At 45.2% G+C, this 13026-nt stretch overlaps 2 protein-coding genes across 4 annotated transcripts in view; one reads left to right on the forward strand and one right to left on the reverse strand.

The window, feature by feature from the left end:
- Window positions 1–13026, reverse strand: part of LOC141194332 (gastrula zinc finger protein XlCGF66.1-like) — a 240017-nt gene that overhangs the window by 91814 nt on the left and 135177 nt on the right. The gene's annotated exons all lie outside the window — the stretch shown is intronic.
- LOC141194342 (uncharacterized) lies at window positions 1151–10719 on the forward strand. Of its 3 annotated transcripts, XM_073662242.1 has the most exons (3): window positions 1165–1255; window positions 1463–1548; window positions 8025–10719. In XM_073662242.1, exons 2-3 carry the CDS (start codon window positions 1500–1502, stop codon window positions 9128–9130), a joined length of 1155 nt encoding a protein of 384 aa, XP_073518343.1. In that variant the 5' UTR covers window positions 1165–1255; window positions 1463–1499; the 3' UTR covers window positions 9131–10719. The 3 variants fall into 3 exon arrangements, 1 of the variants encoding a protein (XP_073518343.1); XR_012267095.1 differs by lacking the exon at window positions 1463–1548 and having other exon boundaries at window positions 1151–1255; window positions 8022–8137; XR_012267096.1 differs by lacking the exon at window positions 1463–1548 and having other exon boundaries at window positions 1154–1255; window positions 8025–8154.

Consider the following 13026-nt stretch of genomic DNA (forward strand, 5'->3'; position numbering starts at 1 on the left):
CGAAGTCACAGGTAACAGGCTTGGGAATACAGCCCCCAGGATGGCGGAAACAGACAAGATGAGAACAGGACCTGGCAACTCAGAGGCGAAGGAGCACACTGATTGTTAGTGTTGCTCAGGCACCACCTTCAGGGTGGAGGGGGTTTAAATATCCAGTGACTCACAGCAATAGGCTGGGGATGCATTAGGAGCGCGCCCACAGCAGCTATAAGAATCAGGAAGCAACCGGGCCGCCGCCCTAAGCAGTCAGACAAGGGACAAGCACACAGCATGAACTGGAGCAAGGTTTGCAGGCTGGACTGATGGGTAAGATTGCGGTCTTGCATAGTGGGAGGTGGTGCACTATGCAAGCACACCGCCAGGGATGTTACAATTACACAGGATTTTTATGATGTTACATCGGCTCATCTTCTTCTCATTCAGGTCTCTACAATATCAGATCAGTGAAGATCTTCTATATAAGAGAATTTTCCTGATTTACCCATCAAGGATGGATATGGACAGAGACAAGATGGTGGAGAGGATGTTACACCTCACCCTAGAGATCCTCTTCCGGCTTACTGGAGAGGTGAGAGATTCTGATGACGTCACATTACATCATTCTTATCTATGGGAATAACAGATGGACAGAACTGGAGAGGTGAGGACTCTGGAAATGTCTAGAGTGAGATGTATTAATGTGTCTCTCCATAACCAGGATTACACAGTAGTGAAGAAGACCTCTAGTGAGCGGTCAGGCCCCTGTGTCTGAGGGATGGGGAAGACCCCTGAGCCCAATCACAGGGCCTCCACCTCACCCCCTGATACATGAGGACATCAGTGACCAGAAGATCCTAGAACTCACCTACAAGATGATTGAGCTGCTGACTGGAGAGGTGACACTGCTGGGACATTATACAGTAACGCTATGAAGGGATCGGGGGGATGATGGTATCATTGTATGTGTCAGGTTCTTATAAGGTGTCAGGATGGCGCTGTCTATTTCTCCATGGAGGAGTGGGAGTATTTAGAAGGACACAAAGATCTATACAAGGACGTCATGATGGAGGTTCCCCAGCCCCTCACATCACCAGGTAATAGACAGGACTAAATACACACGGCCTATAATTATCTGTATGTAAAGAACGAATTCAGTCCATGAATTTTCTTTCCTCCACTTCTATCCAGTAAGAGGACAACACCAGAGAGATGTCCCCGTCCTCTTCTTCGACAGGACTGTAAACAAGAAGATCCCAATGTTCCTCAGGATCATCAGGTAGATGGAGAGAAGGTGTCATGAGATTTCCCCTATGATGTGTAGACGGCTGTGAAGGTCTTGTGCTCAGTCTTGTTTTATCCACCAGTATTACATGTTTTATATGTTTTATACTTGTGTAATGAGAACGGTGTAGATGGCAGGATTAGAGCTGATCATAGATGGGACTTCTCCATCTGTCTGTGACTTTTACGATATTTGTTTCAGGGTGAAGATCTGACCCATATTAATACTACAGAGACATATGTGTGTTGAGTGGTGTAAAGAGGAGATTCCTACATATGGCTGCCCAGGTGAGTAGTGACCACTAAATACAGAGAAGTCACAGATTCTTCTCAGTCACCGGCTGTGGCTGCTTTATCAGTAGTGTAGTCCGGCCGTATCACAATCGTGTGATCTCCATTTTGCCTCTAGATCACAACATTCTCCTCCACCCAAAACTGTTGAAATGACTTTGGGTATTGAAAACCCTTTTCTATAGAACTTACAGCCAGGAAGATCCACCTCCCCCTGGGATCTCAAATTTGGACTCATCAGACCAAAGCACAGATTTCCACTGGTCTAATGTCCATTCCTTGTGTTCTTTAGCCCAAACAAGTCTCTTCTGCTTGTTGCCTGTCCTTAGCAGTGGTTTCCTAGCAGCTATTTTACCATGAAGGCCTGCTGCACAAAGTCTCCTCTTAACAGTTGTTGAAGAGATGTGTCGGCTGCTAGAACTCTGTGTGGCATTGACCTGGTCTCTAATCTGAGCTGCTGTTAACCTGCGATTTCCAAGGCTGGTGACTCGGATAAACTTATCCTCAGAAGCAGAGGTGACTCTTGGTCTTCCTTTCCTGGGGCGGTCCTCATGTGAGCCAGTCTCTTTGTAGCGCTTGATGGTTTTTGCAACTGCACTTGGGGACACTTTCAAAGTTTTCCAAATTTTTCAGACTGACTGACCTTTGTTTTTTAAAGTAATGATGGCCACTTGTTTTTCTTTACTTAGCTGCTTTTTTCTTGCCATAATACAAATTCTAACAGTCTATTCAGTAGGACTATCAGCTGTGTATCCACCAGACTTCTGCACAACACATCTGATGGTCCCAACCACATTTATAAGGCAAGAAATTTCACTTATTAAACCTGACAGAGCACACCTGTGAAGTGAAAACCATTTCCGGTGACTATCTCTTGAAGCTCATCAAGAGAATGCCAAGAGTGTGCAAAGCAGTCATCAAAGCAAAAGGTGGCTACTTTGAAGAACCTAGAATATAAGACATATTTTCAGTTGTTTCACACTTTTTTGTTAAGTATATAATTCCACATGTGTTAATTCATAGTTTTGATGCCTTCAGTGTGAATGTACAATTTTCATAGTCATGAAAATATAGAAAAATGTTTAAATTTAGAGAAGGTGTGTCCAAACTTTTGGTCTGTACTGTATACCCGTGCCTTCGGAGATGAGTATATGGTGCGTATATATTCATAGAAGTGGCCTACAAAAGACATTCCTCTCAACGCTATATACATCCAATCCCATCTTACATTGTCAAAAGCTTTTTCAGCATCTATTGCAGGTAAAGCTGGTGTTTCTCTCGTCCTTGGGTTAAGATTTATCTTGTCAAGTGTCAATAGTACTTTTCTAATGTTTATCGTGGCCGGTCTACCCTTGATGAAACCTGACTGTGCGTGTGATATTAGCTTTGGCATGATGGTGGCCAATCTATCTGCCATTATCTTGGAGAGTATTTTGTCAACATTTCTGAGAGAAATCGGTCTTTATGAGCTCGGGCCCATTGGGTCTTTTCCTGGTTTATGTAATAATTTGATATAGGCCATGACGCTTGAATTAATCATTCCTTTTCCCTCCAGTATGTCATTAAATAGATTTGTTAAAAGAGGGGCTATGTCTTCTATTAGCGTTTTGTAGAATTCACTTGTGTATTCATCTGAGCCTGGTGCTTTGTGGTTGTGGAGTTTTTTGATGGTGGTTATTTTCTCTTCTAGTGTGATTTTGGCGTTTAGGTGTTGTTTAAACTCATCTGTCAGTTTTGGTAGTTTAACCCTTTCTAGTAAAGTGCTATTTCCAAACTTTTCAGTAGAGGTGTTGCTATACAGATCTCTGTAAAAGGATCCTAGTCTTTCTGTTATTTTCCTGGGATGTTACCCTTCGAGTCCTTCAAACATTGGGGGCCTTGTACTGTTAACTTATTTCTCACCAGATTCGCCATCATTTTCCCTGATTTATTTCCATATTTGGATAAGTTAATTTCGAGATCCCGCTGGTATAATTGTTCCCTTTTTTCCACCCACACGATCTTTGTTCCTTCAACCACTTTTCCCTGTTATGTTTATTCATACTGGTTTGAAATTTGGTGTAGGCATCTCTAAGTTTCTCAGAGGCCTCCTCAAATTTTTTTTGAGTGTTTCTTTTTTTGCCACAGACATATGACATTATTCTGCCTCTTGTTACTGCTTTTACCATTTCCCATAGTCATTTATTATTTTCCCTATTCTCTTCGTTATCTATTAGAAAATCTGACCACTAATCCTTTACCACTAAGCCTTCATCATCTTTCAATAAGGAGGAGTATCTCCATAAAAAATCTGAACCTTTTGGCGTGTATCAGCTATATCTAACAGTATCAATGCATGATCAGATATTACTATGTTTTGCATCTGGGTGTCCTCTACCCTTCTTAGTATGTTTGCCGATATGAGAAAATAATCTATTCTGTATAGCGATCCACACGCATGCGAATAGTGAGTGGACTCCCTATTCTGAGGGTGTAGTAGTCTCCATGCATCACCTAACCCCGTAGACAAACAAAATGGGTAAAACTCTATCCTGTCTTTTGGCGGTTTTGGTCGCCTTTTGATAGTTCTTCCTGTCCTCCTCAACATTGACCACCTAACTTAGAGCACCTCCCACTATTCTATTTGTGCCCAGGTCTGCTATTACCTTTTTCTCCAGTTGATGGAAGAAGATTTTATTATTTGTATTTGGTGCATAGACATTGTATAAGCTATACGTTTCTCCCCTACAGGTAATGACAGAATATGAAGTCTACCGTCTTCTCCCACATAAGTTTCACTCATCTGCCCATTTATATTTTTATTCATTAATGTGAGCACCCCTGCTTTCTTATCAACCGATGATGCCCCGAAAACTTTACCCACCCACATTTTTTTCATACTCCGGAAATCTTTTTTTTCTAAATGGGTTTCTTGGAGTAGAGCTACATCTGGCTTCAGGCGTTTCAGGTGACAAAGAATCATCATACGCTCTTGCGGAGAGCGTATCCTTTTAACATTCCATGAAATTATTCTCATAATTTTTTCCAACATTTTTTTGGGTTACCTTTTCCCCCAACTGTCTGGTTTTTCTCCCCCATTTTTTCCCTTTTCTCCCCCTTTCCCTGCTTTCAGCTGCAACTGTTCAAGTGAGATAACGTGTGTAGATGAACCGCTCCAGGATTGTATTTTATTATAGATCCCTACAAACAAAACTTGGCTTTTTTAAACTCTAAACATGAACCAAACTTGATGACCATGTTAATAAATGACCCTAAGCTTATATACAGTATTTTAAGCTTCTTTGACTTCACTTCTTCCTGGTCAAATCTCCCTCACCACGGCACCTCCTGTATCATTTTATTTATTTATCTATCACCCCCTTTTTTTTGCCACATTTTCCTTTCAGATTGTTCCTATAGCCCCTCTTTTCAAATTATACCCTTATTATTGTCTCCCCTCCTCCCCCAGACTCGTCCAACATATTACATGAAAATACAAAACATTCAGTACCCTCCTACCAGTTAGCCCTTAACGGATATTACTGGGGAGTGACCAAGATCTGGATGAGGCAAGGTGGTGAGACACTTGGAGGGTATATGTGAGGAATATCACAGAGTCTTATATAATCAACGTCCTGAGTAGACTCCCATATCTTTCCCCAAGAGTGCTTTTACTCACTGTCCCAACAGTTCTTTCTTTTCATGGGGTTTTTGATCTCCTGTCTTGCCTTTGCTTTCTCGGTGAATTTGATGAGGAGGGGGGTGATCACCCAATGTCTTCTTCAGGTGTTCCTTGCGACTCTCTAGGATCTGTTCTTCGTGCATAGGGGCTGTCCTGTTGTTGTAGATTCAAGATGTTATCCATGAACTCTTCCGCTGCTTTCAGATCTGTGAAGGGTCTGGAGGATCCATCCCACAGTCTTATATGAAGAATTGCTGGATATCTTAATTGAAAACGTATATTTTTGCTAAATAAGACTGGGAAGATTAAAGCAAAGGATCTGTGTTGTCTGGTTACTTCAGCTGAAAAGTCTTCAAATAGTGGAAGTTTTACCCCTCGGACCAACAGGGGCTGTCTGAGGCGGCGATATTTCTGTAGAATGTCATTTTTATCAGAAAAATCAAGATACTTTACTATTACTTGTCTTGGTCTTTTATTGTCCCCTTTCTCCATATTTCCTGGTGGACCAATGCGGTGCACCCTTTCAGATTTGCGTCCTGTTATGATGTCCGGTGCTTTGGGTATGTCTATTTCACAGAGTTTTTCAGCTCTTCATAGGGGAATGTCTCTGGCAGTCCCACTATTCCGAGATTACTCCTTCTGGATCTGTTCTTCAGGTTGTCTATTCAGTCTCTCAATACAACATTTTCTCTTGTAAGTCTAGCCAGACTCTCTTGATCAGTGTGCGCATCGTCCTCTATTGCAGATATCCTTGTTTCTATTCTGTTTATTTACTCAGTGGCCTCATGTAGCTGTTCCTGCATTGCCTGCAGTGCCTGTGCCACTGATTCTTTCAAGGTATGTAATATCTCAGGTAATAGTTTATCGGCCACCTCCGAGGCCAGTCTCTTATAGTCCAATCCCAGTACCTGGGTGTCTCTGTTAGCATCGGTGCCAGTGTTCATGTGCGTCTCCAGCCTGCTTTCCTCTGCAGTGGCGCGAGCGTCTGCATGTACCAGCACCATGACACCTCCCTGAAAGCACGGGCTGTCTTGTTTTTGGCATTGCTGCGCAGTAGATATCATTCCATGTAGGTGGGACGCGTGCCCCACCGTTCAGTCTTCCTGACTTGCCTGGTTATGGAGCCTATCGCCGCTATTTGTAGCCGGTATTTTAGTAAGGTCTGTAGAGGTGCCGGGAGCTCAGGAGTCATCCTCCCTACATGACCAGCGCTGGAACCAGAAGTCCTCAATTTTGCATTTCTTTTGGAAATCAAGATCCTAGAGTCTGGAGGAAGAGTGGACAGGCCACTATCCAAGCTGCTTGAGGTCTAGTGTGAAGTCAGTGATGGTTGGGGAGCCATCTCTTCTGCTGGTGTAGGTCCAATGTGTTTTATCAAGACCAAAGTCAGCGCAGCCGTCTACCAGGAAATTTCAGAGCACTTCATGCTTCCCTCTGCCGACAAGCTTTTTGGAGATGGAAATTTCATTCTCCAGCAGGACTTGGCACCTGTCCACACTGCCAAAAGTACCAATACCTGGTTTAAAAACAACAGTATCACGGTGCTTGATTGGCCAGCAAACTCGCCTGACCTTAACCCCATAAAGAATCAATGGGGTATTGTCAAGAGGAAGACGAGAGACACCAAACCCAACAATGCTGACGAGCTGAAGGCTGTTATCAAAGCCACCTGGCCTTCCATAACACCTCAGCAGTGCCACAGGCTGATTGCCTCCATGCCACGCCACATTGATGCAGTAATTGATGCAAAAGGAGCCCCAACCAAGTATTGAGTGCATTTACTGAACATACATTTCATTAGGTCAACATTTCGGATTTTAAAATCATTTTTCAAGCTGTTGTTATAAAGTATTTTAATTTACTGAGATAATGACTTTTGTGTTTTCATTGACTGTAAGCCATAGTCATCAACATTAACAGAAATAAACACTTGAAATAGATCACTCTGTGTGTAATGACTCTATATACTATGAGTTTCACTTTTTGTATTGAAGAACTGAAATAAATTAACTTTTTGATGATATTCTAATTTAGTGAGATGCACCTGTATAAAACCAAGAGGCTTGGTTTTTATGACAGAAAATGTGTTGGTATTAATACAAACCGTATTGGAATCCCAAGGCTTTTCATTTCTGGAGCCCAGCCCGCCTAAACGTGTCAGCTTCCATTTTTACCATTATACCTCTGGAAGAACCTTTCCTCCAGCCACGGGGCAGCAGCAGCGGCTTTTTATGTTCTTATAGGTGTTGTGCCTACACACAACAGCCTTAGGTTAGTGCTACCATCGATTATACCTATTCCTAACCAGGCGGAATTGCCCTATTTTGTATGCGCTTCTGTCCCTCTCCAGAGCTTTTCAGTCTATAGCAAAAGTGACTAATTTGATTCCACAGCCACTTTCTGGAAATTATCAAGAAGTGCATGTTGGAGAGTGAAAATTGCAAATGTGTCATTTTATTACCCAACACATAGTGCCCAGATTGTGCTCCAGGAGACACACACCGTAAATTAAGTGGGTTCTTCGCACAATAGTAATTCCAAATACATGAATGCTAAGTATGGTTTGGTCACACTGCAAGGCTCAGAAGCGAGGGGGAGATTTGACTTTGGGAGAGCGGATATTGCTGGATGGGTTTATGGAAGCCATGTTGCTTTTCAAGAGCCTTTATTAGACTATGAACTATCATTGTCTTGGTGAATAATGTAATTTTTTAAAGAACATGCATTTTAAGGAGTGTTTTTAGAAATGTTCAAAAATATAAATTTTAAAGATATTTTATTTAAAATTAATAATTGTTTTTTTTCTTAGCAGATGATTATACCAGAAGATCAGAGGGACAGCTGACAACTTCAATTTTTAAATCAGATGATCTCGAGATCCCACAGGATACAACTGAAGTGAATGCCATTACTACAGATATAACATCATCCCTTCACAGCAAAGATCTATCATCTGATCCTTTGAAACAGATCCTGTCTTCTGATTCATTATCAATTACTAAGGAAAATCAAAGTCACAAAATAAGCATTAAAAAACAAACTGCTTCTAAAGCAAAGAAGCCATTTTCACTTTCAGAACCTAGAAAAAGTTTTCCCCTCGAAAAATCTTTCCTTAAACATCAAAAAATTCACACAGCAGAGAATAGATTTTCTTGTTCCAAGTGTGGGAAATGTTTTAACCAGATATCAGATCTTGTTTCTCACCAGAGAATTCACACAGGAGAGAAGCCTTTTTCATGTTTAGAATGTGGGAAATGTTTTAACCGGAAATCAAATTTTATGAAACATCAGAATACTCACACAGGGGAGAAGCCATTTTCCTGTTCAGATTGTGGGAAATGTTTTAATCAGAAATTAGATTTTGTTACTCACCAGAGAACTCACACAGGGGAGAAGCCTTTTTCATGTTCAGAATGCGGGAAATGTTTTAACCGGAAAGCGCATCTTAATAACCACCAGAGAATTCACACAGGGGAGAAGCCTTTTTCATGTTCAGAATGTGGGAAATGTTTTACAGAGAAATCAAGTCTTATGAAACATCAGAATACTCACACAGGGGAGAAGCCATTTTCCTGTTCAGACTGTGGGAAGTGTTTTAATCAGAAATCAGATCTTGTTACTCACCTGAGAATTCACACAGGGGAGAAGCCTTTTTCATGTTTAGAATGTGGGAAATGTTTTAACCGGAAAGCATATCTTGTTATCCACCAGAGAACTCACACAGGGAAGAAGCCTTTTTCCTGTTCAGAATGTGGGAAATGTTTTAACCAGAAATCAAATGTTGTTATACACCTAAGAACCCACACAGGGAAGAAGCCCTTTTCCTGTTCAGAATGTGGGAAATGTTTTACAGAGAAATCAAGTCTTATCAAACATCAGGGAACTCACACAGAGAAGAAGCCCCTTTTTCCAGCTTAGAATGTGGAAAATGTTTGACCAGAAATCCGATTTGGTTAAACACCAGAGAACCCACATAGCTGAGAAGACTTTTCCATGTTCAAAATGTGGGAAATGTTTTGTGAATAAATAATCTCTTCTTGGTCACCAGAGAACTCATACTGGGGAGAAATCTTTTTCATGTTCAGAATGTTGGAAATGTTTTAATCGAAAATTGTATCTTCATAAAGGGGTTGTTCACTACTAGGACAACTCCTTCTCATTCCTCATGTTTGGCCTTGTTAAAATAAAAACACTCATACGCACCTCCCGTTCTGGCACTGTTCCATTGGTGTCACAACTTGCTTTCCCGGGGCTCACATAAAGTTGTTACATCACACAAGCTCTATGCCCAATCAACGCCGCCTTCACTGTCCTCGCCTTTGGATGTATTGAACATCAACAGGAGGGACATAGCCTGGACATAGCACCAAGAGAATGCACACACTGAAAGCACTCTCGTCAGACCGTGTTCCTGGGGGAATTATAAGCAATTTACAGCCTCCAACATGACTTTCGATATGGGAAAGAGAGAAGAGATCAGAGGTTAGTCTGAGGTCCTCCACCTCTGTCAGCATGCCTGGTATGCCGTGTTTCTTATGGAAGGTCTTATCTTCCTGCTCCGGAGCTATTACTGCCTCACCTCAGCATGGAAAAAAAGCAGTCTAAACCCTCATGATGCCAGACAGCTCCAGCCTGTAAGTCCTGCAGCAATTTCTCTCTTAATGTCGGCCTCACAAGAAAACAGCTCCACAAATCTCCCTGTACGCTCACCAAAGCCCCCATACTGTGCAGTGCTTGCTTCACAGGGACATTTACCTCCCAGCCACAGGTTATTGTAATGCACATGCCCGAGCTGAGCGGCGTGTGCGTGTGATAGTAGTGATTCCACTGGACCGTGCCGGAGAGTGAATGCCTGGAGGGGCGTAACTAGGTATTCGCCCGATCCGACCAGGGTCGCACGACGGCATACGACGCCAGTGCACCAAGGAGGAGCCGAGCAGAGGGACCAGGTGCTACTCCAGGACAGACCCCGGACATGGCTGTTGACCACACACAGGGGAATACAGGAACAGACTGGTAGGCTGGCACACAGACTGGTGGGTATAGGCAGGCACGACTGGTATGCAGGCAGGCGGGTATGCAGGCAGGGGGGTACAGGCAAGAGTGCAGACAGGGAGGCACTAGCAGGTAGGAACACTGGCGGGATAGGACCCAGTACACACTGGGACTCAGGAACAGAACCACAGATGTGGCGGACAAACAGCAGAGAGGCCGCCCAGAGAGGTGAGCGAGAACAGGGCAGGACAAGGCCGCCTGGAGCGGTGAGCAAGAGTAGAGCAGGACAAGGCCGCCAGGAGCGGTGAACAAAGGGTCAGAGCTGAGCGAGACTGCCGGAGCAGTGAGCAAAAGGATAAGAGCGGAGCGAGACTGCCGGAGCAGCGAGCAAAGGAGTCAGAGCAGGCTAGAACCGCCGGAGCGGTGAGCAAAGGAGTCAGAGCAGGCTAGAACCGCCGGAGCGGTGAGCAAAGGAGTCAGAGCAGGCTAGAACCGCCGGAGCGGTGAGCAAAGGAGTCAGAGCAGGCTAGAACCGCCGGAGCGGTGAGCAAAGGAGTAGGAGCAGGCTAGAACCGCCGGAGCGGTGAGCAAAGGAGTAGGAGCAGGCTAGAACCGCCGGAGCGGTGAGCAAAGGAGTAGGAGCAGGCTAGAACCGCCGGAGCGGTGAGCAAAGGAGTCAGAGCAGGCTAGAACCGCCGGAGCGGTGAGCAAAGGAGTAGGAGCAGGCTAGAACCGCCGGAGCGGTGAGCAAAGGAGTAGGAGCAGGCTAGAACCGCTGGAGCGGTGAGCAAAGGAGTAGGAGCAGGCTAGAACCTCCGGAGCGGTGAGCAAGGCAGAGCAGGGGGGACAGGGCTCTGTTCACACGGAACAGACAGGAAGAGAAAGGCAGAGCCAGATACCCACAGGGTACTTGCAGTGAAGTAGCGAGTGGACCACAAACTCACAAACAGGAGTACAGAGACAACAAGCAGGAGTTAGGTACGACTTCAGACTCTGCAGAAAAAGGAAGGGAACGGACATAGAGGCAAAACAGGTAAAGGATAGGAGAGAGTTCAGACTGGAACTGAGTGTACGGAGGAGACCGACACTGCAGCGGGATACAGGAGCGGGTCTGAGAATACGGCCCCCAGAGAGGCGGGACGAACAGGCAAGGAGCGTGTTCAGACAGGACAGACAAGATACAGGAGCGGGTCTAGGAAAACGGCCCCTAGAAGGCGGAGGAACAGGCTAGGAGCGAGTTCAGACAGGCCTGGAAATACAGCCTCCAGGAAAGGCAGCAGGCAAGAGTACACAGACAGGACTCCGTTCAGACACGGGAACTGATACCGCAAGGCAGGAGACATAGACAGGACTCAGTTCAGACACGGGAACTGATACCGCAAGGCAGGAGACATAGACAGGACTCAGTTCAGACACAGGAACTGATACCGCAAAGCAGGAGACATAGACAGGACTCAGTTCAGACACGGGAACTGATACCGCAAGGCAGGAGACAAAGAACGGGACCTGGCACCTTCAGAGTGCATGCACACACTGAAAGAAACACTATGCTCAGGCAGGGATAGATGGGAGCAGCTGAGCTATATACCAGGTGACAGACAGCAATAGGCTGAGGACGCACAAGGGGTGTGACCCACAGCAGGTACAAAAAGCAGGAAGTGATCGGGCGCCGCCCTTAAGCAGCAGAAACAGACACAAACAGACAACATGGAGGGAAGCCAGAGAGACATTCTGGACTGGAGATCAAGTGCGCGCTCTTGCACAGTGGGAGATGGACCACCATGCAAGGACGCCGCCAGGTATGTTACAGTACCCCCCCCTTACGCCCCCTCTTCTTCAGGCCTGCCAGAATCTTCCGCAGGGAATTCGAGGACCAGTCGTTCACTTCAAGGAGATCACTTCCACTGTCCACAGGAAAAACTGATCTCATCTGGTTAGCTAGGATGCTACCTCCTATCCAGCCATCCTCAGCAACAGACGAAACGGGTGGAGTACCAGGTACAGCACACAAGGAAGTCTCTCTCCACATATTTTCAGGTGGCACCCCAGAGGGTACAGGAGACAACTGGAAGTCCTTCACCGGGTTGGAGGGGGACAGAGACTTGGGGGTAATCTCTGCTTCGAGGTACATCTTGTCAAGCTCACAGGAAGAAATAGACGGGTTATCAGGTACAAAATGAGGAAAAGTTACTGTCTCTTTGTTATCTGGTGGTACCCCGGAGAATTCAGGAAACAACTGGAGGTCCTCCGCCGGGTCAGAAGAGTGCAGAGGCTCAGAGAAAACATCTGCTTCAGAGTACACTAGGTCGGACTCACTGGAGGAAGCAGGTGAGGTATCGGGTACCGAGTATAGGAAAGTCTCTGTCCATTCACCACCAGGTGGCACCCCATAGGGTTCTGGAGACAACTGGAGGTCCTCCGCCTGGTCAGAGGAGTGTAGAGACTCATGGGTAACCTCTGCTTCAGAGTACACTAGGTCGAACTCACCGAACGAAGCAAGCGAGGTATCAGATCCAGGATATAGGAAAGTCTCTGTCCATTCACCACCAGGTGGCACCCCGAAGGGTTCTGGAGACAACTGGAAGTCCTCCGCCTGGTCAGAGGGGTGTAGAGACTCATGGGTAACCTCTGCTTCAGAGTACACAAGGTCGGACTCACTGGACGAAGCAAGCGAGGTATCAGATCCAGGGTATAGGAGAGTCTCTGTCCTTTCGCTACCAGGTAGCACCCCGAAGGGTTCTGGAGACAACTGGAGGTCCTCCGCCTGGTCAGAGGGGTGTAGAGACTTGGGAGTAACCTCTGCTTCGGAGTACACTAGG

This window comes from Phyllobates terribilis, unplaced genomic scaffold (assembly GCF_046119375.1).
Source record: "Phyllobates terribilis strain yellow unplaced genomic scaffold, ASM4611937v1 Scaffold_69__1_contigs__length_7402412, whole genome shotgun sequence".
Lineage (NCBI taxonomy): Eukaryota > Metazoa > Chordata > Amphibia > Anura > Dendrobatidae > Phyllobates > Phyllobates terribilis.